At 41.8% G+C, this 27,743-nt stretch overlaps 1 protein-coding gene across 1 annotated transcript; it reads left to right on the top strand.

Annotated features, from left to right (window-relative positions):
* The first annotated feature begins 477 nt into the window (after positions 1-477).
* SPATA31H1 (SPATA31 subfamily H member 1) lies at positions 478-27,743 on the top strand. Its single transcript, XM_070572974.1, is given in 6 exon segments — positions 478-687; positions 9,052-9,094; positions 9,756-9,810; positions 10,020-10,115; positions 10,547-27,321; positions 27,324-27,743. Coding segments are annotated over 6 exon segments (17,511 nt in total). The 5' UTR covers positions 478-543; the 3' UTR covers positions 27,722-27,743.

Below are 27,743 nucleotides of genomic sequence, written 5' to 3'. Positions count from 1 at the left end.
TCCCTACATGACATCTCTTTTCTGTCTCAATGTAACAGCAACTGGGAAGTGTGTCAAGCCTTGGAATTAGGAAGCCATATATCTCACATTTTCTGTGAGTACCAGTTTAAAATATCCCAGCTTTCTTAAAGGTAATTGACCCTGTATTCTAATTTGTGATTTGGAACATATGATACCATACCTGGACCTGTAGGAAATGACTGGCTCCAGAGAAGATGCTTATAGGGCACAATAGATCACTTGGAAGGCCTCCTCCTTTGAAACCTGGCCTCCCCACCTTATCTCCTTTAGGATGAGGTGTCCAGCCTGATCCTAGGAGAGTTGTAAAGGAGCTCTTCCCAGAGCGTTGATTGTCAGAGCAGAGCCCATGGGCAGCTGCAGGAAGGAGCAGCAAAATGGGCATGGCTCAGAGAAGAGACTCAAGCTACATGCACATTGGCTGAATCCTGTCAGGTTCACCTTGGAATACCCATTGTGATGTCATATGGAGACACAGCCTTAAGGGAGAAGACTGTTTGGCTGAAAGGGGCATGGGGTTGAGTAATGGCGCTGATTTGGGGGCTGGCAATCCCACTGACACCATATGTCAGTTTTCTACTATTATTTGGTTTCCTTGTTTGGGGGCTTTGGGTACTGTTTTCCAGGAAACAGAGCAGGGAGCAGGTGGCAGCCAATCCAGACTCGGAGGTATGTGATGTAACACTCCCTTGAAACTCACTGCTCCCTGCCCCTGCAGCCATAGAAGCTCCTACATCTTGGGCCATGGGAGGAGCTGGATGTGGGGGAAGAGGGGAGTTAGCATAGTGCCTATGGATATGTTCCTATAAGTCACTCTCAATCTTTTTCCCTTCAATTCATTTCAACAAACCTTGAGCAACTATTATATATGGAAGCATACTAGACATTGAGGAAGAATAAAACACCATCCCCACCTTCCAAGAGCTCGAGGTGAAGTGGGGGAGACAGTCAGACACATATTTATATAACTCAAGGAAAGAGAAAGTGATAAGAGTTAACAGAGGTATAAACATTGCTGTAGAGATGGGAGGTAAAGAGAGTATTTGGAACTAGGGGGATCTATAAAATGCCTTCTGGGAGAGCTCAGGTTTGAGCAGTGCTTCAGAGGACGGGTAGGATTTTGAAGGTGGACAGAGTGGGTGGAAGAGAGTAGTGGAAGACTTCGCAGACAGAAGGAATAGATTGGGAAAAAGCATGGGAAGCAGAAGAGTGTTGGATGTGTTTGAGGAGAGGTGAAGGCACCTATCTGGATGGAGTGTAGAAGTGTAGAGAACTCAGTGAGAGAAAAGGTTGGAAAATTGATAGAGGTCATACCGTCAAGGGCTTTGAATGCTAGGCTGAAAACTTTATATCAATATTATTCTGTATGGAATCGAAAGACATCAAAGATTTTCAAGCCAGATAAAAATGTGCTTAGATCTGTGCTTTAGTGCAGTGCTTCTCAAACTTTAACGTGCATATGAATCACCTGCTGATTCTTGTTACAAAGCAGATTCTGATTCAGTAGGTGTGGGGTAGGGATTGAGATTCTGCATCTCTAACAAGCTCCCATGTGATGCTACTGCTGTTGGACTAAGGACCACACTTTGAAAGTGAGGCTTTAAACGACTCCAGCAAGTGTATATGGTAGTTCTCTCGTGTAGCTAAGCCAATAGGAGGCTATATTAATGATTTAGTGGGAAGGCGGGAAAAGGAAATGAATCAGAGCAGTAAGGTGGAGAAAGAAGACATGGATTCATTCCCCCAAATGTTTATCACCCACCCCCACCATGTGCAAGGCACTCCTCACACCGCTATGGATACAGCAGTAAATGGAAGAGACTAAAAATCTCTGCCCTCGGGGATGTGAAAGAGGAGGAGGGTACTGTGGTGAAAGTTTGGATGTGGAAAGTGAGGCAGAAAGAGAGGGAAGGGGCTGACTTTTTTTTCCTGATTGAATCTCAAACACGAAGAGTTAATTATAAAAATTATCATCGTTTTCCTATGAGGACTATACTCATCCTTGTGTCTAGTGCACTGCCTGGCATGTCATAAGTGCTCCATGTGCTTGTGAAATGAATGACTTCTCAATTTTAACCTTGAATGACTGACAAGATGATGGCATTTTAAACAACATAGGAAACATCAGACCGGAGAAGCTGTGAGTGTTGTAGGAGGCAGAAAGTGAACTATTACATTTGAAGTGCTTACAAAATGTATGTGGAGATTCATCAAGCAGCTCAAATTAATGGTCTAGATCTGTGCAGCCCGATCTGGTATCCACTGGCCACAAGCAGCCATTTAAATTTAAATGAATCAAAATTAAATAAAATTTAAAATTCAGTTCCCTAATTGCACTACCTACATTTTGAGTGCTCACACAAGGCTAGAGGCCATAGCGTATTGGACACAGCCGATATAGAGCCCTCATCATAGAAAATTCTATTGGACGGCACCAGCCTAGGCTCTAGATCTTGGAAATAGATACGGCTATTGATATGTTTGGCCACAAAGTCCTTCAATTTTTTTCTCAGAATCATCTCTCAAACGCAGCAATCCAGAATCAGTGTCATTGTCTTAACTAGGACTTTATCTCTTGAACTATTTAGTCTCCTAACTGGTCTCCTTCAAACTTTTTCCAGCCTAGAGCATAGACTCTGGCTCTGCAAAAAAACCCACAAACACAAAACCTCCCAGAGCTGACTGTGTCGCTCGGCTAAAAGCAACTAAACGAATAAAATCTCTCAGCATCCCACTGCTGGCAGCAGCATTCCCTAACCTTTTTGACTCTCAAACTTCTTTCACTGTCAAAATTTGTCAACTCCCTTAGGAATTTAAAAATCATTTTGTCCTTTTTTTCACAATATATAAGTGATGTTAAGTAAATAATATTTCATTTTACAATAGCATGTTTTTTAAAATGGCAAAGTTCATTTTAATATCATCTTTAAGAGTAAGCAACAGATGTCCACTTTTTCCCATGTAACAAGTGATGCATGATATTTGACCTGAAATTAACTGTAACGGGTATGAATTGTTCCACAACAGTTAGGGGTAAGAAACGGCAAATATATTTCTTTGTCTACATCAAATGTAGTCTCGCTTAAGCCTCCTATCACCGAGGTTGGCAAAAAGTCCAGTATGTTCTTCCTCCTCAATCTTTGTGTTGTGTAAAAACTCTGGATTTTGTGCAGTTTATCCAGAATAGCAGAAGGCCAGGTCCTTAAGCCATGGGAATAGCTATTGCATTTCTTCTTTGCCATCTGAAGGCAAAAACCATGCCTCAACTCCTGTGTGCCAAGCTTGGTCACAGAGACCTTTGCTAAGGCTTCCAGTCAACTACATCTCAGCTCTTAACACCAGGAGGGCTACATTCGATGGGGCTCTTGGCCTCACTACCTGGTGAACCTGCAGCTTTCACTGTTGTTTCCCAGTTCCAGGGAGCCAGCTTCCTTCTCTCACCCGTGGAGGCACTAAACACTAAACCTCAGGGACAATTCGGGTCAAAATCCTCCACAGGTCTAGTCTTTACGTGAGGGTTGTCTCTTAGATTCCTGCCAATTTTTTCAGCACTGAAACTCCCTGCTGTGGATTAGGAGAACCAAGACTGTAAGAACAAAGGCCTGGCTACTTTCTTTGGTGAGGGGAAACATTAGTTTCTTTCTCAGAAGGAGGCAGTAATAAAAACAAAGTATAGCATAAATTACTCAAATCACTCTTCTACATAAAATAATTAATAAAATTTCCTACTACATATTTATGTAAGAAAAACTTTTTTTTGCCAACAAATATACTTCTTATTGAGGTACAATTATATACAGTAAAATGCACAGATTTTTTTTTTTTTTTTTTTGAGGAAGATCAGCCCTGAGCTAACTGCTGCCAATCCTCCTCTTTTTTCCAAGGAAGACTGGTCCTGAGCAAACATCCGTGCCCATCGTCCTCCACTTTATACATGGGACACTTACCACAGCATGGCATGCCAAGTGGTGCCATGTCTGCCCCCGGGATCCAACCCGGCGAACCCCGGGCCGCCAAAGCAGAAGGTGCGCACTTAACCGCTGCGCCACTGGGCCGGACCCTAAGATGCACAGATATTAAGTGCACAGTTTGATGCACAGTGCACAGTTTTGGTAAATTTATGCACCCATTATCTAAGACACTGCCATAATCCCGGAAAGTTCGCTCCTGTCCCTCTCTAGTCTGTCCTCCCACTCAAAGGCAAACTCTATTCTGATTTCTACCATCATGGATTAGTTTTGCCTATTCTTGAACCTTGTAAAAATAGAATCATACAGTATATATTCTTTTGTGTCTGGCTTCTTTTGATGAGCATAATATTTTTGAGATTGACACACGTTGTTGAAAACAAATTTTAAAGTGACATTATATCATGCTTGTTGGTTTGGAGACCCAATGTATACTGAAATGTAGAATAAAATTTAACTACGTGTTGTGGCATAAATAGACAAAAAATTTGCTTTCGTGACCCAGTGTCTGGACCTCTTGCATACTGCATTTTAAAAGTCAGTTGATTATTTTTTATAATTAAAATATACCTATATTGGGGCTGGCCCCGTGGCCGAGTGGTTAAGTTCGCGCGCTCCGCTGCAGGCGGCCCAGTGTTTCGTTGGTTCGAATCCTGGGCGCGGACATGGCACTGCTCATCAGACCACGCTGAGGCAGCGTCCCACATACCACAACTAGAAGAACCCACAACGAAGAATATACAACTATGTACCGGGGGCTTTGGGGAGAAAAAGGAAAAAAATAAAATCTTTAAAAAAAAAAAACGACTTAAGAGGTTAATTAAAAAAAAATACCTATATTATATGATAAAGAAGGTTTCAGGATGTTAATTGCACATGACATATTGCTGATGTGGAATCCAATTGCCAATAGGAGAGGAACTGCTTGGCCATATGGTATGTATGTTTAATTTTAGTAGATGATGCCAGTTTTCTAAAGTAATTATACCAATTTACACTTCCACAAGTAGAGTATGAGAGTTCTAGTTTCTCCATATTCTTGACCACACTTGGCATTGTCCACCTTTCTCATTTTAGTCACTCTGGTGAGTATATTTGGTATTGCATTACAGTGTTAATGTGCATTTATTTCCCTGATGATTAATGATATTGAGAAACTTGTGTTTACTGACCATTTGGAAATTCTCTTTTGTGAACTGCCTGCTCAGTTCTTTTGCCAATTTTTAGTGATTGGGGTGTCAGCCTTTTACTTATGGATTTGTAGGAATTCTTTAAATATTATGGATATGAGTCTTTTGCTAGATAAAAGTATTAAAAATAAATGCTCCCGTTCTGTGGCTTACCTTTTTACTCACAATGGTGTGTTAACGAACAGAAGTTCTTAATTTTAATGAAATACAATTTATCAATTTTTGCTTTTATGGTTAGTGCTTTTTTTTAATGTTTCCAATGTAAGAAATCTTTACCTACTCCCAGGCTGTGATGATACTCTTCTATGTTTCTTCTGGAAGACTTTTTTCTTTCACATTTAGATGTATAATCCACCTCTTATTACTTTTTGTGTATGGAGTGAGCTAAGGATCAGAGTTCTCTCTCTCTCTTTTTTTTCCATATAGATATCCAATTCCTCTAGTAGGGCAAAAACTAGGGTGAGATGAGTGAGGCAGTCATTTTGGGCACAAAATTTAAGGGACACCAAAAAACTTAGTAATCAAGATAATATTTAACATGCTACTATTAAAAAATCAAAATAAATGTGGAAAATCTATAATGACCAAATATTAAAATTTTAAATCTGACCTCGCACTTGCATGACTCTGCCTCACTACCTCACCCTAACCCTAGGCCTTTCTTCTAGCACCATTTATTGAAAAGAACATCATTTTTTCATTGAATTGCCCTGGTGATGCTGTCATAACTCATTGAATTGCCCTGGTGATGCTGTCATAATTATATGTGTGCGTCTATTTCAGGACTCCCTATTCTATTACATTGGTCTATTTGTCTATCTTTGCACCTATATTCACTGTCTTTATTAATGTAGCTTTGTACTAAGTCTTGAAATTTGGTCGCAAAAATTTTCCAACTGTGATCTTCTAAGGTGTCTTAGCTATTCTAGGTTCTTGTCATTTCCATATAAATTCTTGAACCATGCTGTTAATTCTCACACAAACACATGTAGGATTTTAATTATAATTTCATTGAATTTGCAGTTCAGATTGAGGATAATTGACATCCTAAAAATAATGAGTCTTCTGATCTATGAATATATTTGTTTCTCCTTTTATTTAGGCCTTTTTAATTTTTTCAATAATATTTAGTTTACAATAAAGAGGGTCTCTTGAAGCTATTAAAAATGATTTTTTCTTTTTTATTAGAGAAAATTTCAAACAAATCAAAAGCACATAGAAGCATATAATGAATCTTCGTGAATCCATCACCTAGCTTCAACTCACTTACCAGATTATTGTGAAGCAAATCTCAGATAATATAATTACAGTCATAAATAAATATATATATATCTCTAAAAGATAAAGACTCTTTACAAAGAAAGTACTTAAGTGCAATATCATTATTACACTTAAAAATTTAACAATGATTCTTTAATACTATCAAATATACATCATTTCAAATTCCAACTGTCTCATAAATGATAGAAATTATTATTTACAGTCTGTTTGTTTGACTCAAGATCTAAATAAGGTCCACACACTGAGATTATGTGTTGTGTTTCTTAAGTCCCTTTTAATTTGCAGATTCCCCACCTCCATTTCTTTCTTATATCCTTTCCATTTATGTATTGAAGAAATGGATCATTTGTTGTCTGGAGTTTGGCAGGCAGGACTTTGCTGATTAAATGCCCAGGTTGACATTTAACATGTTCCATTGTCTTTGTATTTCCTGTAAATGGGGAAGTTGGATGTACGACATAACAGAATTAAGTTTGTTTTTTGGGGGGAAAGATTATTTCATAGGTGATGATGATCATCAGGAGGCACATACGGTCTAGTTTGGTATCGTATTTTAAATGTCATTTTCTAAATGATACTGATACTTGGAAATAAAATAGATATTTCTATATTTACCTTTTACCTAAAGACTTTGCTAAATTTGCTTATCAATCCTAAAAATTTATCTCTAGACGCTTTTCCAAAAACATATTGTGATATTTTACACAATCATATTGTCTGCAAATGTTATTTCTTCCGTTCCAATCCTTATGCCTTTTATTGACTAGGACTTCCAGTACAATACTCAATAGAAGTGGTGATAATGGAGATCTTTATCTTTTTTTTTTTTTATGGAGAGGAAAGTTTTCATTAACTCACCAGTTACGTGGAATGTTTGCTACATAGTTTTTGTAAATATTCTTTATCAGATTAAGTAGATTTCCTTCTATTTCTAGTTTGCTAAGAATTTTAGCATGAATAGCATGAATGGATGTTGAATTTTATCAAGTGCTTTCTCTGCCTCTATTGAGATGCTCATGGTTTTTCTTGTTTATCCTTTTAATCTGCTGAATTACAATGAATTTTTAAAATACTAAACCAATCACGAATTCCTAGAATAAATATAACATGTTTGTGATGTTGTTCATGATCCTGTTTAAATATTGTTGGACTAAGTTTGCCTTTTGCCTTAGGGGCATTATCAGCCCAGGACCCCTTTTATTTTCAGTTTGAGGGTTCCTGGCTACACAGTGAGTATAAATTAGTATTCCAAATTAGTATGAGAATAGACTCTTGGTTAAAATTCTCAGAGAAGGCTTTTTTCCCCCACCCAGAGCTCTCAAGCTTCCTTGTCTGGTGGGCAGATTTTTTTTTTAGCCACCTGTTTACTGAATGTGTGGTAATTTGAGAATTGAAGTATCAGCTGACTATATTTCAACATCAGTTTTTCCTTGCTTGTTTTTAATCAATGGCACATGATGGACATAAATTAAATAATACATGACTAAGCATAAAATCAATTTAAAACTGTCTAGGGGCTGGCCCCGTGGCCGAGTGGTTAAGTTTGCACGCTCTGCTTCGGTGGCCGGGGTTTCGCTGGTTTGGATACTGGGTATGGACATGGCACCGCTTGTCAGGCCATGCTGAGGCGGCATCCCACATAGCACAACCAGAAGGACCCACAACTAAAAAATATGCAACTATGTACTGGGGGGATTTGGGGAGAAAAAGCAGGAAAAAAAAAGAAGATTGGCAACAGTTGCCAATCTTTAAAACTGTCTAAAAGTTAAAACTTCCGCTGCAGCTAGGGCTATTCAACTGAGTGAGTGAATCATGAGCACATTCCTGAATACCTGGTAATTGTGTATGTAGGCTTTTGTAAAACACTCTTAGAAACTGATGTCCTGATTTAAAGGGAAGAAATAAAAAATAGTTTTATTGAAATTGTAACAAACGTAATTTTTGCCTTTAAAATGACCTGGAACACCTTTGCAAAAAACCCAGGAGTTTATACTAACTACTAGTTGGGAAATTCTGACCTATAGGACAAAATAAAAATTCCACAATTTGGCATAATCTGGCTTCCACCTACCTTTTCAACTTCATCTTTCACTACTTGGCAAAAGTACACCTGACAATCATAACTTTCTAATCTTGGTGATGTTCCCACTTGCCTGGAATGCTCTTTCTTCACCTAAAAACTTTCTGCTGATTCTTCAAACTCCAGTACAAACGGCCACTTCTTGAGTAATTCTTTCCTTCTCTCCCAGGCAGTTGATCACCGTCCTCTGTATTCCCTAACACATATATTTCTGTTACAGCACTTACCACATGGTAGTGTAACTTACCTATTTAGACATCTGTTTTCCTACTAGTGTAAGTTTTTAGACTACAGGGATCGTATTCATCTTTGTGGTCTCACCACCCTATGCAATACCTAGAACTTAGTAAGTACTCAATAAATGATTCATGAATAAATGAATGAGGTAATTGTTACTGTGGGTATGGATGCCAACAGTATTAATACTTGTGTTTATAAGATGAAACGAACTGTCAATAAACTCTCTAACCTAGAACATCACCTGATTTTATTTTTTCTTTTTGTGCCTCTCTAGACTTCAAAGCAGCATAAATTGAAAAAGATCCAGAAATTTACAGGTCAGAAAGACCCTATTTTTTATTCTTCAGCTCTATGCTAATGACAGATCAACTGTAGGTCTGCTTTAAGACTCTAGACTTTAATAGCAGGTGGAAGGAGGGAGGTTGAAAAAGATTATGTAAATGCAAGAAATGTGCCTATTCATTCTAGCATCTCCACTTCCAAAGAGATGTCAACAGCTCCATCATTCTTTCTATGCTTCCTTTCCCCATGCTTCCTTTCCTAATCTCCTTTTGTACAAAGTTCAAAGTATCAGGAGAGAAACTTGGTGAGATTGGAGAATGAAGAAGGGGTAACCACCAAGAGTTTGATGTGGGAAGTTTCAGTACTTTTTTCCCCTACCATAGACACTGGATAGACTGCTTTGGAGGAAAAGATATGTATTGTGACCTCTGTTTCCCCTACTCCAACTCCCTACTACCATGATTATTCCTGCTCTTCCCAATGGCTTACATCTACTACATGGTGAAGGCAGCATAGTTAGTTAAAAAACAAAACAAAACAAAACCTTGAGACCTAGGTTAAGTCTGAGCTGTACCACTAATTAGATTTATGATCTAGGCATGACTTCACCTTTGTTTCCTTATTGCAAAATAAGGGGGTTGGACTAGGTGATGTCAATAGTCATGATGCTAATAGATTCTTCACCCCTACACCCAGCTCCTCAGTGGGAAGAAAATCTCAGGATGGATTGCACTGATTCTAACCTGACATGGTAAGTCAAATTGATCTTCACTGTGTCTATTCTTTCTCTCTTCAGCCTGTCCTATTGATAAACTCTGTAAAAGTTAGGAGTAAGACATCTCGGACTCTGTTTTACTTCCCTCACTGTCTCCTTTCTAAGTTAAGTCTCTCCTCTTATTGATTTCCTTACCAGTACTTTAATATCACTTCAATTACACTGACATACTCTGTTGCCTCCAGCTTTTCAGGACTCCCTGTGAGATGGGCCCAGGAATACATACTCTGGTCAATGGACAGGAGTTTTCAACACATCTTCCAATACCTGGAAAGTGCAAGGTCAGGGGATGTAGTTTCTAGGTGGGGATTGAAGGTTGTAGAGCTCTAATGAGGGAGGAAGGCGGGAATTGAAGAAGGAACAGAAGGGAGAGATTAATGGAGGGAGGGAGAGGGAGAAGAGAGTTAGTTAGTCAATCACTTAGTTAGCTAGTTAGTTTTGACAGTGGGGAAAAGTTCTGGGTTCAGAGGAAGTTTAAGAACCACTGGTCTATGGATCATTTCTGATTGGAATGGGGGGACAGAAGCCTCCCTTTGTGCAGGCGGAGGAAATTCTTTCCATAAGTAATTGATGTTGGGAGAAGCAACCTTTTTTGTTGTTGTTGTTGTTTTCCCAGGTCAAAATATTTTGCACTTGAATTGGCCATTATCTTTCCCTTTTCCTACCTTTTCCTGCTTCAAAGCAAATGGAAATTTTTCTCTTTATTTCTTAGATCAAGTCTTATGGAACTGTGTTTGCCTGAATCACAGGATATGATTACTTCTTCCTTCTCCTCCATTTTTGTGGCTCAGGAGCCTGCTCTAACCTGTTGTGACTGTAAGAAGGCAAAACATTCTACTGACCACAGCATCTCTTCTGGATCATCATGCAACAACTCCAGGCTGTCTCACCGTTCTGTTTTTTCTGAAAGAACAACCTGGCAATTCCGGAGACATAGTTTACCTATTTTCCCCCAAAAGCAACCTTCTGTGTTCAGGAACCTAGGCACATCCCTGCCTCCTTTTCAACTCTCAGAGCTTGAGAAGTCAAAACTATCTCAGAATTTGGCAACTCTTTCACTCTTAAGACCTCAAAGCTCTTTTATCAACTCTCTTTTTGAATCCCCAGATCTCTGCAAACAACAAGAGAAAACAAAAGATGAGAGAAGGAGCAAGAGTCATTTGACATCAGATCATGGGCCAAATTCTATTTTCAAGGAGAGACCGCAGTTCCCAGAGTGGGCTCCAATCCAGCTCTCTCCTTTGGCTAGGTTGGAGTTAGAGGGACATATGGCTTGGAAGGTTTGTACTTTGCAGGAACAAACAGTTCCTCCGCCTGTGAGGGAATCATGGGCAATGCTGAATTATTTAATTGAGGTACAAGGAAGAGTCCCTGAACCAGAGAAACCCCAAATCCAGTTATCTATGCCCATTCATCAACGCACTGAGCAAAATATCAACAATAAATCCCCAGGCCTTCCATCATTTCAGCTTCATGTGGACACTGGAGTGGAATCTGGATTAAATAGAACAGAAACAAAAATTTCACAGTCAGTTAACCCAGGTAAGCAGTCACAACCTGGGGATGGCCCCCAAATCCTTGGATCCAGGCCCTCAGTTACACCAATGGGCACTCCACCTCCCAAAAGTTTAGGAGTTGACAAAATTCAAAAGGAAACCACTTTACTGCAAAAGGACCCAAAACATGTGCTAGAGCTTAGTATAGAGCAGAGGGTCATAGGTCTTCCAGAAAAAAGGGTACAGCAGCATAAGACCCAAGTGACTAATGTGGAATTAACCCCAAGGGTACCATACCAAGTCACAGATAGCATAAAAATAACTCCATTGGCATTACTTCAAGTCATGGATTCAATGGGGATGATCCCAGAATCACATACAGAAGTGATAGAATCTATAGGTTTGTTCCCATGGTCACCAAATGAAGTTGTGAAACCAATGGAAGCCATGGAAACAGTGAGTGTAAGCCCCAAACCACCAAATCAAGTTATTGAATCAGTGGAGGTAACCCCAAGACCTCAGCATCAAATTATGAAATCAAAGAAGATGACCTCAAGGTCACCGAATCAAGTCATAGATAATGTGAAGGTAACTCCTGTGGGATTACTTCAAGTCATGGATTCTATGGGGATGATTAAAAAATCACATCCACACATCACAGAGTCAGTGGGAATGACCCCAAGGCCACAATCTCAAGTCATGGAGTCAGTGAAAATGAAGACATTGTTGGGCCATCAAGTCATACAACGAGAAAAGATGAGTCCAAGGCCACAACGTGCAGTCATGGAAACTATAACACCAGGGCCACAGCACAAAGTTATGCAATCAGCGGGCACAACCTCAAGGCCACAAAGTCAAGTCATAGATCCACTGAAGATTACTCCAGGGCCAATAAGCCAAAACACAAAATCATTGGAAATTATCTCCAGGCCATTGCATCAAGTCGTGGATTACATGAAAGTAACTCCAGTGGCACTATTACAAACCATGGATTGCATGGGAATAATTCCACCAGCACATGTTATAGAATCTGGGGGTTTGATCCAAAATGCACAGTCTCAAATTGCAAATTTAACCCCAAGGGCAACTCAACCAGATGGTTTGACTTCTTCTAGCTTTCCAACTACTACTGGTCCACTTGGAGTTGTAGAATCTGTGGGCTTACTGCCAAAGACATCATCTAAAGTCATGGAATCAGTAGGGACGATTCCAACGCCATCACATAAATCCATACATTCTCTAAAGGTAATCCCAATATCAGTGGAGTTACCCATGGGAATGACCACAGCACCACAGTCACAAGTTGTAGAAACTCAAGATTTGACCCCAAGGCCAATATCTCAAGTCAAAGAATCTCTGGAGTTGTCAACTCCTGGGTCATGGATTCAAATGCTAGGCTCTGTAGGGATGACTCCACAACCACATCATCAAGGCACAGAATCTATGGCATTAACCCCAGGGCCACCTCATCAAGTCATGGAATCTTCAAGGTTGACCTCATGGCATCAAACCCTGGAATATTCAGAGATGAGCCCAAGGCAAAGCCATCAAGTTATAGAAACTATGGGATTGACCTCTGACACATGGCTACAAATGAAGAAATCTGTAGAGTCCACACAGTCAAATCATCAAATGATGGAATCTTTAGGGACAATCCCACAGTCAATGGGTCAAGGTACAGAATATATGGGAATGAGCCAAAAGCCACTGCATCGAGTCAAAGAATCTGCAGTAATGACTACTACATCACTGCTTCAAGGTGTGAAACATATGGGGGCGAAGCCAATGCCACAACTTAAAGTTACGGATTCTATGAAGTTATCCCCAAGACTGCAAAATGCAAAATCTGAGAAACTGACCTTGGGACCAGAGTTGCAAAGTACAAAATCTGCAGATATAATCACAGGTTCAGTCTCACAAATGGTAAAATGTGGACAGCTGATCCCAACTGTGAACTCAATAGAACTGGCCCCAGAACTCCAACTGCAGAGTATAAAGTCTAATGAGTTGGCCCCCACACCACGGCTGCAAAGTGGGAAATCTGTGCAACCAGCCCCAGGGTCTCAGCTTCAAGGTGTGAAATCTGTCCAATTAACCCTAGGACCACAACAGCAAAGTGAAAAATCTGCTGATTTAGCCCCAGCGTCACAGTTGCACAGTAAGAAATCTATAGATTTGACTCCTAGTTCACGGTTTCAAGGTATGGAATATGTTCGTTTGGCCCCACCACCAGAGTTGCCATGTATAAAAACTGTGGAGTTGAACCTAAGACCCCTACAGGAAGATATGAAATCTGTGGAGTTGGCCCCAAAGCCATGTTTACAAGATAAAAGATCTGAGGAGATAGCCCCAGTAGTACTGCTTAAAGATGCGAAAACTCTCCAAATAGCAGAATGTAGGAGGTTAATCCCTGAGACACAAGCAGAAGGTATAGAATATAAGGAGCCAATCCCAGGGGCACACATTCAAGCAGTAAAATCTGTAGAGTTGAACCCCAAATCAAATCATCAAAGCACAAAACCTGAAGGATTGACCGCATGGCATCAAGCTTCAGAATCTTTAGGGATGGTCTCAGAGGCAGGATATCAAGAAGCAGAAGCAAAGTTGACCTCTGACACTTGTCACCACGTGAAAGAATCTATGGGGTGGATACAACCATCTTTAGGAAATACCCCAGGGCCATTAAGCCAAGCTTCACAATCTCTGCAGATGAACTCAATGTCATCCCAAGGTACTCTTGAGACAATGCTCCAAACTGTAAAAGCCTTGGGGAAAACTCCAGTGTCACAACACAAAATACAAGAACCTCTGGAATTGGTACCAGGATCAGAGTGGCAAGGTATGAAATCAGAGGTGTTGACTCCAGAGTTCCAAGATGTGAAGTCTGTTCATCTGAAGCTAGGACCGTATTCAGACATTGTGAACCATGAGGAGTTGATCTCAGAACCACAATTTCAAAGTGTGAAATCTGTGCCATTGACCTCAAAACCACAGCCCAGAAGTGTAAAATCTGAGGAGTTGACTCTAGGGCCGTTAACGCATGATAATAAATTTGTGAATTTAACTGCACCACTGGAAGAATCTAGGAGGTTAATTCCTGAGACACCGTTACTACACATTGAATCAAGGAAACTGACCATGGAACCATATTTACAAGTAATGAAATCTGTGGGTCTAACTTCCAGACCAAGGCATCAAGGCACAGCACCCGCAGAGTTAGCTTCTGAGATTTGGCCACAAGAGGAGGAATCTGTGAAGCTGATCCCACAGCAAGTCATGGAAACTTCTGGGATGATGCCTAGGCCACATTTTCAAAAGTTTTTAGACATGACTCCAGAGCTAGGCTACCAAGACATGGAAACTGTGAGGCCAACTTCAGAAGATTTGCTCCAAGTGGTATTAACACAAAAACCAACAGGTCAAGTTATAGAATCAGCAAGAATGACTTTAAGGCCCCATCTTCAAGTTACCGAGTTGTCAGAGATACCCCTAACGTCAGAATATGAAAACACAGAAACTGTGGGGTTGGCATTGTTTCAAGCTAAAAACATCCAGGAGGCAATGCCAGTACGACCATATTTGGAAAAAGAAGCTCTGGAGTTGACTTTAGGACCAAGGATGCAATGTGAGAAATCAGAGCTACTACCGCAAAATTTGAAATCTGTGAAGTTAACCTCTGAGTCATCCCCATTAGTGGTAGGACCTAAACAGTTTATTACAGGACCAAAACCACATACTGCGGAGTTGACCTCAGAGCCACAGCTCTGGGGAGTAAAGTCCAGGCAGTTGGACCCAGAGCCACAATTAAAAGATGTGAACTATGTTAATTTAATTCAACAGTCAACTACTACTGGAGTGGTAGAATCTGAGAAGCTGATACAAGAGCCAGCGCCACAAAGTATAATATCAGAGGAATTGGCTAAGGGAGCACAGCTCCAAGGTGTGAAATTGACCCTAGGGCCACAGCTGCAAAGTATCAGACTTCCCAAGTTACCTCCAGGGCCACTTCTTCAAGGAGAAAAACCTGCAGATTTAATCTCAGAGTCCCCACATGAGTTGACCCCAGGTTTCCCAATGCAAGAAATCAAATTGTCAGATTTTACTCCAGGGCCAAAGCATCAAAGTATTATATCTGCACAGTTGACTCCAGAACCACAACCTCAAGGTATGACATTTGTGGAACTAAACTCAGGACCATGCTTGCAGGATGTCAGATTTTCTGATTTGACCCCAGAACCAAAGCATCAAGATTTCAAACATGTGCAGTTTATACAAGGAACACACCTTCAAGATACAAAGTCTGTAGGGTTTGTAACAGAGTCATCTTTGCAGGTAAGCCAAGGGCTCCCAGTTGAAAATATGAAAGCTATTTTGTCTATAGACGGATCACAGTTTCACAGTGTGAAATCCGTGAAATTGACCTCAGAATTACAATTTCAAGGTATGAAATCTGAGGAACTGAAGCTAGGACCAACACAGCAAGATGTCAAATCTTCTGAATCGACTTCAGGACCAAAGCTTCAAGGTGTCAAATTTGGGGAACAAACCCCAGGATCAATGTTTTATGGTCTAAATTCTGTGGAGATGACTCCAGAGTTAGGGCTTCAAGATTCTAAATTAGCAAAGATGTCTCCAGAGCTTCAAGTCAGGAAACAGGTGGGGCTTAACCCAGGGCCATGGCTAGAAGATGTAAAATTTTGTGATCTGACATCAGGAACTCAACCTCAAGGTGTGACATCCTCAGAGTTAAACTCAGGGCCACAACTACAATGTGTGAAATTTTTTGAGTTGACCCCAGAGCTAAAGACGCAAGGAGGAAGATCTAGGAAGTTGACCCCAGGACCTGAGCAACAAGGGGTTAAGCCTGAGATGTTAGTACCAGAGCCAGTGTTTCAAGGTATGAAATGTGTAGCAGTAGACAAAATGTCAAGCCTCAAAGGGGACATTTCTTCTAAATTAGTCTCAGAGCTACAAACACCATTTATAAAATCTATGACTATGACTTCTAGGCTACAGGTGCCAAGTGTTAATGATTCTGAGTTGACCAGAAGACTACAGTTACAAGGTATAAAATTTTCTGAATTGGTCCAGGGACCACAGTTGCAAGATGTAAAACCTGTGGAGCAGACCCCGACCTCAAAGCTTCAAGGTTTAAAATCCGAGGTGCTAACCCAAGAACTACAGCTGGAAGATATGAAATCTGTGGAGATAACCCCAGGGCCAAAGTTGGGAGGTATGAAATTAACACCAAAGCCACAACTAGGAGATGTCAAATCTATGGTGTTAACCCCTGGGCCACAGAAGAGAGGTGTGAAAGTGGTGGAGCTGACCCCAGGCTCAAAAGTTCAAGGTTTAAAATCTGAGTTGTCGACCTCAGAGTTAGAGATAGAAGATGTGAAATCTGTGGCCTCAACTCCAAGACAATGTCTAAGAGGTATGAAATCTGTGTTGCTAACTCCAAGTCCACAGATGGAAGATGAGAAATCTGTGGAGATAACCTCAGGGCCACAGATAGAAGACATCAAATCTGTGAAAATCACCCCAGATTCCAAGCTTCAAGGTGTTAAGTCTGTTGAATTGACTCTCCATTCAAGAATTCAAGAATTCAAAACTGTGGAGTTAGTCCCAAGAACACAAGTGCAAGATGTGAAAGCTGTGGAATTGAAACTTGGGCCAAAGGTGCAAGGTGAAAATTCTGTGCCTTTTGCACCTAAGTCATTGCTCCAAAGGCCTCAACTGCAAGGTGTGAAACCTGAGGAACTGACTTCAGAGCCACAAATGCAAGATATGAAATTTGTGGAGGTTACCTCCTGTGTAAAGCTTCAAAGCTTAAAATCGGTAGAGAAGACTCCAGATCCAGAGCTGCAATCTTTGGATTGTGAATCTGTGAAGTTGACCCCAAGGCCAAACAAGCAGGTAGCTAAATCTGTAAATGTAACCAGAAGACAAAAATTTCAAGGAGCAAAATTTGTGGATTTAGCCTCAAGGCAACATTTTCAAGGGATGGCACTTGTGAATTTAACTCCTGGACCAGAACAGGATGGTGAGATATCTGTAATCTCACCAGAGCAGCAATGTGTGAATTCACAGCAATTGAGGAGAGGGTCTAGGTCAGAAGATGCGATGTCTTTGGGGTTAATTCCAGACTTAAAATCTAAAGGTGAAAAATTAGTAGACCTCAACTTTGAGTTACACTCAAAAGGTATGAAATCATTTGAATTGACTCCAGAATCAAATATTCAAGGTATAATACCTAAGGAGTTCAAACTTAAATCACAGTTGCAAAGCATAAAATCCCCCAAGTTGACCCCAGGCCCACTGTTGCACCCAGTGAAAACCTCAGAGTCAACTTCAGAGCCACAGCTTCAAGGTGTGAAAACCGTTGAGTTAAAACAAGAGCCACAGCTTGAAAGTATGAGATGTGTTCAGTGGATACCAGGACCTAACTTCCAGGATGTGAACTCTGTAAGGTTAAATCTTGGGTCACAATCTCAAAGTGTCAAATCTGCAGAGTTGAAATCTTTGATACAGTTAAGAAATGTGAAGTCATCTGAGTTGACTCTAGGGCCAAAAATTCAAGGTGCAACATATATGGAGTTCAACCTTGGGTCACAGTTGCAGAGTGTGAAAACCCCTGAGTTGCCCCCAGGATCACAGCCACAAAAAGGGAAATTGTTGGTGTCAACCTCAGAGCCACAGCTTCAAGGTGTGAAAACTGTGGAGTTAAACCAAGAGCCACAGCTTAGAAGTATGAAATCTGTTCAGTGGATACCTGTACCAGAGTTTCAAGGCATAAAATCTCTGCTAAATCTTGGGTTACAATCTCAGTGTGTCAAACCAGCAGAACTGAAACCTTTGATACAGTTAAGAGATGTGAAGTCATCCACACTGACCCCAAGGCCAAAGCTCCAAGGTATACCCCAGGAACATCAGCCGCAAAATTTTGATTTGAAACCTTGTCTTCAGGTTAGAAGTATAAAATCACATGACCTGACTTCGAGGTCTAAGCTCTGTGATATAAAATCTCTGTTATCCAAATCTAGGCTTCACTTGCATGCTGGGAAATCTCCTAAGTTGACCCCAGGACCACAGCTTCAAGTGAAACCCTTACAGTCTTTCCCAGGAACACAGCTTCAAGGTGCGAAGTCTCCAGTGCTTACCCAAGAACCACAGCTTCCTGAGGTGAAATTTGGGGTATTCAGCCAAGGGTCACAATTACAATGTGATAAAAGTATAGAGTTGAATTCCCCACTACACTTGAAAAGTATGATGTCATCTGAGTTGACTCTTCAGACAAAGCTTCAAGGTATGAAATCTGAGGATTTCAACTCTAAGCCACAGGTGCAAGGTCTAAAATCTTCTAAGTTGCCACCTGAGATGAAGTCCCAAGATATGAAATTTACTGAGTTAAACAACAGCTCACCGTTGCAAGGTATAACATTTTCTAAATTGACTGTAGGGACAAAGATTCGAGGTGTCAAATCTACAGATTTCAACTCTGGGCCATTGTTTCAAGGTATCAAATCTTCTGAAGGGACCTCAAAGACAAAGCTTCAATATGTAAAACATAATGAATTGAGCCCCAGTCCCCAGTTGCAAGGTGTGAAACCTTCTGAGTCAATACTGGGGACAAAGTTTCAAAAAGTGAAACCAGTGGAATTCAAGTCAGGCCTACAGTTGCAAGATATGAAGTCTTCTAGCTTGATCATGGGTATAAAGCTTCAAGATGAAAAATCTATGAATTCCAGGTCTGGACCACACTTGCAGAGTGTGAAATCTTCTAAAGTGATCTCAGGGGAAAAGCTTCAAGGTGTGAAATCTGTAGAATTGAAATCTGGTCCAAAGTTACAAGGTGAGAAATCTTCCAATTTGAACCTAGGGAGGAAGTTTTCAGGTGTGAAATCTGTAGAGTTGGACTCAGGCCCACAGTTACAAGATATGAAGTGTTCTGAGCTGATCATGGGTATAAAGCTTCAAGACGTAAAATCTATGGGGTGCAGTTCTAGACCACACTTTCAAGGTATAAAATCTTCTGAGGTGATCCCAGGGACAAAGCTTCGAGAAGTGAAATCAGTGTTCAACGCTGGACCACAAATACAAAGTAAAAAATCTTCTGAGTTGACTCAAGAGACAAAGCTTCAAGATGTGAAATCCTTAGGGTTCAACCATGGTGCAAAGTTACAAGGTGGGAAATCTTCTGATTTAACCCAGGGGAGGAAGCTTCAAGGAGTGAAATGTGTGGAGTTCAACCCTGAACCACAGAGACAAGGTGAGAAATCTGACTTGACACTAAAGTGGAGGCCTCAAGATTTGAAATCTGTGGAATTAAAGCCTGTTCTACAGTTACAAGGTGTGACATCTGCTGAGTTAACACCAGAGACAAAACTTCAAAGCAGAGAATCTGTGAAGTCCATCACCACACCAATGTGGCAAGATATGAAATCTTCTGAGTTGACTCTAGGTACAAAGGTACAAGATGTGAAATCTTCAGGGTTCAACTCAGCCCCACAGTTACAAGATAGGAAACTGTCTATGTTGACACAAGGGGCACACCTTCAAGGTGTGAAATCTATGGAATTCAACCCTGGGGCAAACGTGCAAAGTGCAAAATCTTCTGAGTTGTGCCTAGGAACAAGGCTTCAAGGTATGCAGTTCAATACTGGACCACAGTTGCAAGAGATGAAATCTGAGTTGAGCATGGAGATGAAGCTTCCAGATGAGCAATTTCTGGAATTCAACCAGGAACCTAAATTGAAAGGTGGGAAATCCTCTGAGCTGAATCCAGGGCCACTGCATGAGTGTACAAATTTTATGGCATTCAACACTGGGCCAGAATTGCAAGGTGTAAAATCTTCTGAGTTGAATCCTGGGCCAGAGTGTCAAGGTATAAAATCTAAGGTGTTCTGCCTTGGGCCACATTTCCAAGGTGTGAATTCTTCTGCATTCATTTCAGAACCAAAACTTCAGTGTGTAAATTCCATTGGATGTAACCCGGGACCACGTTTCCAAGGTGTTAACTCTTCTGAATCAACTTCAGTTTCAAAACTTCAAGAAAGGAAGTCTTGTGAGTTGAATCCAGGGACAGAGATTCAAAATGAGACATGTATAGTGTTCAACCCTAGACCACACTGGCAATGTCTGAAATCTGAATTGATTCCAGGGTCAAAGTTTCTAGGTGTAGCACCTCTGGAATGTAACCCTGGGCCACAGATACAGAGTGCAAATTCTTCAGAGTTGAATCCAGAGCCAAAATTACAGTGTACAAATTCTATGAAATACAAACATGGACCACGCTTGCAAGTAAAATCCTTTGAGTTGACTTCAGGGACAAAATGTCAAGATATGGGCTCTGAGGTGAATCCAGGGACAGAGATTCAATGTGAGACATCTATGGTATTCAATTATGAACCATATTTGCAAAGTTTGAAATCTGAATTGATTCTAGGGTCAAAGTTTCTGGGCGTAGCACCTTTGGACTGCAACCCTGGGCCACAGATGCACTGTGTAAATTCTTCTGAACTGAATCCAGGGCCAAAATTACAATGTGTAGATCCTATGGAGTGCAAACTTGGACTACCCTTGCAAGGCGTAAAATCTTTTGAATTGACTTCAGGGACAAAATGTCAAGATATGGGCTCTGAGGTGAATCCAGGGACAGAGATTCAAGGTGAAACATCTATGGTATTCAACCATGGACCACATTTACAATGTCTGAAATCTGAATTGATTCCAAGGTCAAAGTGTCTGGGTATAGCACCCATGGACTGCAACCCTGGGCCACAGATGCAGTGCGTAAATTCTTCTGAGTTGAATCCAGGGCCAAAATTGCAATATGTAGATTCTATGAAGTGCAAACTTGGACCACCCCTGCAAGGTGTAAAATCTTTTACATTGACTTCAGAGACAAAATGTCAAGGTATGACATGTTCTGATTTGAACCCAGGGCCAGAACTTCAAGGTAAAAAATCTGTTATGTTCAACCCTGTGCAACATTTACAAGATGTAAAATGTGAATTGACTGCAGGGACAAATTTTGAAGGTATAACATCAACTAAGTTCAACTGTGGTGCAGAGATGCAAGGTATGAATTCTTCTCAGTTGAATTCAGGGTCAGACCTTCAATGCACAAATTCTATAAAGTTTAATCCAGGGCCACAGTTGCAAGGCATGAAACCCTCTGGATTGAACCCTGGCTCAGAATCTCAAGGTACAAAATCTATCTTGTTCAACCCTGGACCATATTTCCAAGGTGTAAAATCTGCTGAGTTAACTCCAGGGACAAAGTTTCCAGAAGTCCAATTTTTGGACAACCACCTTGGGTCACAGCAACAAGTTATACAATCTATGTTCACTTTGGGCCCTCAGTTAAATGGCGTGAAATCTGTGCTATTTTTACCAGAGCCACTACTTGAAGATGTAAAGTCTGTTAAGATGAAGAAAGAGCCATTGCTTTGTGGTGCAAATTCTGTGAAATCAATTTCAGGCTCTGAGCTACAGGACTTGAAATGTGGGGTGTTTGCACCAGAGCTGTGTTTTCAAGATGTGAAATCTCTGGAGTTGAAACCAGGGCCACAACCTCAAGATGTGAATTGTAAGAATTTGATTTCTTGCCCTAGGCAGAAATCTATGATGTTTGTATCAGAGCCATGTTCTCAAGAAATGAAATCTATGAAGTCAAACCTATTGCCACAACCTCGAAGTGCGAATTCTTCAGGGTTGTCATCGTGCCTCAGCTCACAAAGTGTTAAAGCTGAGGTCTTTGTACCAGAGCCATGTTTTCAAGATGTAAAATCTGTAGAATTGATACCAGGGTTCCAACAGCAAGGTATGAATTGCCGAGAGGTGATTTCAGGAGGGCAAGGTATGAAATCAGTGGTGTCGGCATCAGAACCAACTAAGAAGTTCATACCAGGACCAAGGTTGACTAGTGTCAAATTTTCAAATTTGTCTCCAGAATCACAGCAACAAGGTGTGAAATCGATGGAGTTTACTCCAAAAGCAAAGTTGCAGACTATAAAACATGTGAAATTGTCTTCAGTGTCTCTACAGCAAGATACAAAATCTGTGGAGTTAGCACCAGGGTCATTGCTTCAAAGAGTGAAATTTGAGAAGCTAACTCCGAGAACAAGCTATCAAATGACTGACTCCTCTGAGATAATCCCTAGGCCAGGGCATCAGTTTGTAAAATATGCAGAGACGATCCCAAAGCAAAGGCATGAAGTCCCTAAATCTGAGAATTTGAATTCAATGCCAATTTATCAAGTCACAGAACCTTCAGAAATGGCACAAAAGTTGGCACATCAAGGCACAGAAACTGTAGAGAAATCTGTAGGGTTGAACCCAAAGCCAACAGGTAAAGCCATGGAATCTTCAGGGATGCCTCTGGAGCTGGATCTTCAAGTACCAGAATTTATTGATCTGTCTCCAGTACTAAGGGATCAAGGTTCTAAATCCTTAGAGTTAACTCCAGATAAAATCTACCAAATCCCAGAAACTCTGGAGTTGCTCACTCAGTCACGGCCTCAAGTCAAGGATTTGGGGGAATTATATACAAGGTCACTACAGCAAGTTGTGGAATCTGAAGGGATGACCCAAGAGCCCAAGTATCACATTACAGAAACTACAGGGTTGACTTCCAAGGCTAGGCTGCAAAGGGAGGAATTCCTTGGAATGACTCCAAAGCCAAAAAGTAAAGCAACTGGATATCCAGAGAGAACTCCAAGGCCCGATACTCAAGCTCTAGACTCTGTGGAGGTGACCTCTGAGAAAAGACTGCAAAGGGAAAAATCTGTAGTATTGATAACAAAGTCATTACATCATGTCCCAGAATTTTCAGAGATGACACCAGGGCTAGGATACCAAGTTCCTGAATCTGTGGAGTCGACTTCTGAGATAGGGCTACAAGTGGAGGGACCTATGGAATTGATTCCAAAGCCATGGCATCATGTGGGATCTTCAGAGATAATATTAGGGTCAGGACATCAAATTCCAGAATTTGTAGGTTTGACCTCTAAGCAATTGCTTCAAAGGGAGGAATCTTTAGAGTTGCCCCCAAAGCAAACAAATCAAGTTGCAGGACATGCAGAATCTGTAGAGCTCACCTCTGACACATGGCAGCAAGGGGAGCTATCAATGGGACTAACACAGTCACAGAATCAAAGTATGAAACATTCAGAGATAGCCCCAGAACCACTGGGTCAAATTACAGAATTTATGAGGATTAGTCCAAAGCCACTGGATCAAGTCACAGAATCTACAAAGACACAGCTCCAAGTTGCTCAATCAATAGGAGTAACCCCAGTAGCCCCCCCAAAAGTTGCTGAATCTGTGACAGTGACTCCTGGGCCACCACTTCAAGTTGTGAAGTCTGTAACATTAACGCCAGGGCCAACCTCTCAAATGAGAGACTATGTTGAGTTGATGCCAAAACTGCAAGATATGAGACCTTCAGAGTTTACTTCAAGGCTATGGTTGCAAAATATGAAATCTAAGAAAATCACAGAGCCAAGACACCAAATTTTGGAAATAATGGAGTTGACAGGGTTTCAAATTGTAAAGACTATGTTAATCCCAGGGCCACCACTTCAAATTGTAAAATCTGAGGAATTAGCACCAGGACCAATGCCTCAGGTTGTAGAACCAACAGGAGTAGCCCTAGGATTGGGGCTTGAAGTAATGGATTGTTTGGATTTACTCCCAAGGCCACATCTTCAAGAACTGATAAAACCTGTAGAATTAACTCCAAGGCCAAAGGCTGAAGTGAAATCTGCAGAATTAACCTCACGGCCAACATCTCCATTTGAGAAACCTACAGTATTGACCCATGAACAAGGGTTTCAGCGTATGAAATCTATAGGGATAAAAGCAGGGCCTCCTCAAGTCATGGGATCTGAGGATTTGAATCTAGGACAAGTGTATCAGAATAGGGAATCTGAGGAGTTGACATTAGGGGAAGAGTTACAAGTAAGGAACTATTTCTCTAGGTTTCTATACAACTCTTCTAACTCACTCATCTCAAGCTCTATCAAAACAACATCTGATTTAGGAGGCCTTTGGGATTCTGAGATGCCAGAAGTATCAAGAACCTTGGATATAAAAAACCCTGGGAGAGATATTTTGCAGCCTGAAGAGTCCTTTATAGACCCTGCTATGATACAATCTTCAACACTTCCCTTGTCTTTTTGTAATCAACCCTCTGATAAGACAGCTAACACTGTAGAAACCCCACATTCTGAGATCCCAGGAGTAGATGTCACATCTCAGGAGAAGACTAAGAGTAAGCAGGTGGAGGAGCTAGAGAACTTTCTCCAAGCCCTCTCCCAACATCCACCACAAAGCTGGAAATCACCATCTAGGACCTTCCAGGCAGGATCAAGGGCTCGAAGAAGCCTTACCTGGTCTGTCCTGGGCAGACAACGGAATGTCTGGGAGAATCACTCCTGGAGGCAGCGACTACCTAGAAAATATCTCTCCAATATGCTAATGCTAGGGAATGTCTTGGGGACCATTATGGAAAGGAAGCTTCGTTCTCAAACATCTTTAACAGAAAAACCCATTGCAGATACCCGTCAATCTATTCAGAATTTATTTGGGGTTCCAGCTGAACTGATGGAATTTTCCCAGAGTCTGCTAGAGAAGGGTCAAGGTACTATTTCTTGGCCTTCAGTGGTCAAAAACTATATTCAGAGGCATACTTCATGCCAAGGTCATGAGAAAAGAATGGCCTTAAGGATGTGGACACGTGGCTCCATGTCCTCTATAATACAGCAATACTCTGGGACTAGAGTGAGAATAAAGAAAACAAACTCAAAGCTCAGTGATATATCCCAGGAAGTCATTCAGCACATGCCTGTTTCATGTACAAAGGGCCAGTTTCCTACCCCAGTAATGTCAGAATCTACCTTCAATATATTTTTCACTAGGAAAGATCCTGTTCCAGTGAAAGAGAGTGAGAACTCACAGAGTGATTCACAGGTGAGGATTTTTGAGTCCCAACACTCCCTCAAGCCAAGTTATCTTTCCCAGGACAAGACTGACTTCTCAGAACGGTTCCAGCTGTTACAAGATCTGCAGCTAAAAATAGCAGCAAAAATGTTAAGGAGTCAAATACCCCCCAATGTACCTCCACCTCTAGCTTCAGGTCTGGTCCTACAATACCCTATCTGCCTACAGTGCGGCCGATGTTCAGGATTTAATTGCTGTCATAAATTACAGGCTACTTTTGGGCCTTATCTTCTTATCTATCCACAGCTCCACCTTGTAAGCACTCCTGAAGGCCATGGAGAGATTAGGTTGCATCTTGGCTTTAGGTTGAGAACTGGGAAAAGACCCCAAATCCCAAAGTATCATAGAAAAGACAGATCCATCACACCAAGGAGTCCTATATCACCATCACTAAGGAAAGCCAAAATCTATGCTCGAGTCTCCAAGAATTCTACTTCTACAAGAGATTTCCAGTCTGGGTCTTCTCAGTCTCCTACTCCTGTACAAGTCCACATCAGGCGAAGGCAATGGGGCAGCCCTGACCTAGCAGGAAAGACAGAAATTAGAGATCTTGGGCATTATGAATTCACTCGAGTTCACTCTCTACCAGCAAGTGACTCTGAAAGCGATCAGGATGAAAGATGGGCTACAGTAAGAACCAAAAAGACCCATGATTCAAAATATCCAATGAAAAGAATCACCAAGAGAGTTAGAAAGCAAAACACAAAGTTCTGCACAAACAGTAGAACCCTAATACAGAGTCCCTTCAGGGAATTACCAGCCCAGTTAAGAAGGAAGCAGAATGGAGCATCTCAGACAACTACTGCCTCTCAGACAACTACTGCCTCTTTACATAGACAACCTAAGAAATCCTCGAAACCCAAATTCATTCAGCTGCTTTTTCAGGGCCTAAACCAGGCATTCCAAACAGCACATAGAATGGTGGCTTTTTTTGAGCAAAAGCCTGAGAAAAGGACAAGACCAGATTATTTGCAGTCAAGGAAAAACTACCATCCAAAACAAAAAGCCAGAGACTATTGTTTATCAAGAGATATCAAAAGAGACAGGACGCCAGTTGTCAAGCGACAGCCAACTGACTCAGCCACTAAGCAAGAGAGCATATTGTGGGGAGAAACAGACCAATCCAGATCAGCTCAACAACCAAAAAGAGATAGGTCTTTCCGACACAGGTCTATCCAAGTGCCCAAGCCCACAGTTTCCCAAAGAAATACCACTTTCAAAACCACCTCAATCAGACCACCTTTGGGTGCCGTTCAAAATGACAAGAGCAGCAGAGCTAAGAAAAATTTCTACAGAAATGAAATCTCTAGCCAGGAGTCCAGGAACTCCAAAACAAGAACCAGAGTTCAGGCCCAAGGGAGAATCCTCCGTGGTTTTCCCATGAAGAAAACCTCACATGGTCACCTTAAAGAGAAACCCACACACGAGGAACGAAACCATCACAGCATCTACAAGGAAAGAACCCCATATAATTCCTCCGAAAGGAGCCAATGCAGTCCCTCTGAGAGAACTGGTCGCAGCCTCTCTGAGAGGAGCCATCACCGTCCCTCTGAGAGAAGCCATCGCAGCCCCTCTGAGAGGAGCCAGCACCGCCCCTCTGAGAGGAGCCAGCACCGTCCCTCTGAGAGGAGCCATCACCGTCCCTCTGAGAGGAGCCATCGCAGCCCCTCTGAGAGGAGCCATCACCGCCCCTCTGAGAGGAGCCATCACCGTCCCTCTGAGAGGAGCCATCGCAGCCCCTCTGAGAGGAGCCATCACCGTCTCTCTGAGAGGAGATGTCGCAGCTCCTCTGAGAGGAGATGTCGCAGTCCCTCTGAGAGGAGCCGTCACCGTCCCTCTGAGAGGAGCCATCGCAGCCCCTCTGAGAGGAGATGTCGCAGCCCCTCTGAGAGGAGATGTCGCAGTCCCTCTGGGAGGAGATGTCGCAGTCCCTCTGAGAGGAGTCATCCTTGTCCCTCTGGGGGAAGCCCTCGCAGTCCCTCTGAAAGGCCAACTGCAGTCTCTTTGAGGAAACCCGTCGGAGTCCCTCTGAGAGGAGTGGACACAGTCATTCCGAGAGAATCGGTCACAGTCCCCCTAAGGAAAGACTCAAGCACAGCTCCCCAAGGGAGAGGCCCAGACATAGTTTGTTTAAAGATTTCAGGAGTTACTCAAACATAAGAAACCCCCCCAAAGCAGGGCAAGTTTGGAGGCCTGAAGCTAGGAGACGAGAAGAGATCCGCCCCCATTATTCACCGACTCGCTCCGGTCTCCACCGAGTGCCCTTTCCTGGCTTCTTTCCCGCTCAGCCACTGCCTCCACTTTCCGCGCCCTCAACAATGAAAGAGCTTCCACGTCTCTCTACCTGGGGGGAGCGGGGCGGGAATGGGTCTGTAATTTCTCCATGATAAATAAAGGGGCAATCATTGA

The sequence above is a fragment of the Equus przewalskii genome, chromosome 14 (assembly GCF_037783145.1).
Source record: "Equus przewalskii isolate Varuska chromosome 14, EquPr2, whole genome shotgun sequence".
In the NCBI taxonomy this organism is placed as follows: domain Eukaryota; kingdom Metazoa; phylum Chordata; class Mammalia; order Perissodactyla; family Equidae; genus Equus; species Equus przewalskii.
This window is presented reverse-complemented; position numbering and strand designations above follow the sequence as displayed.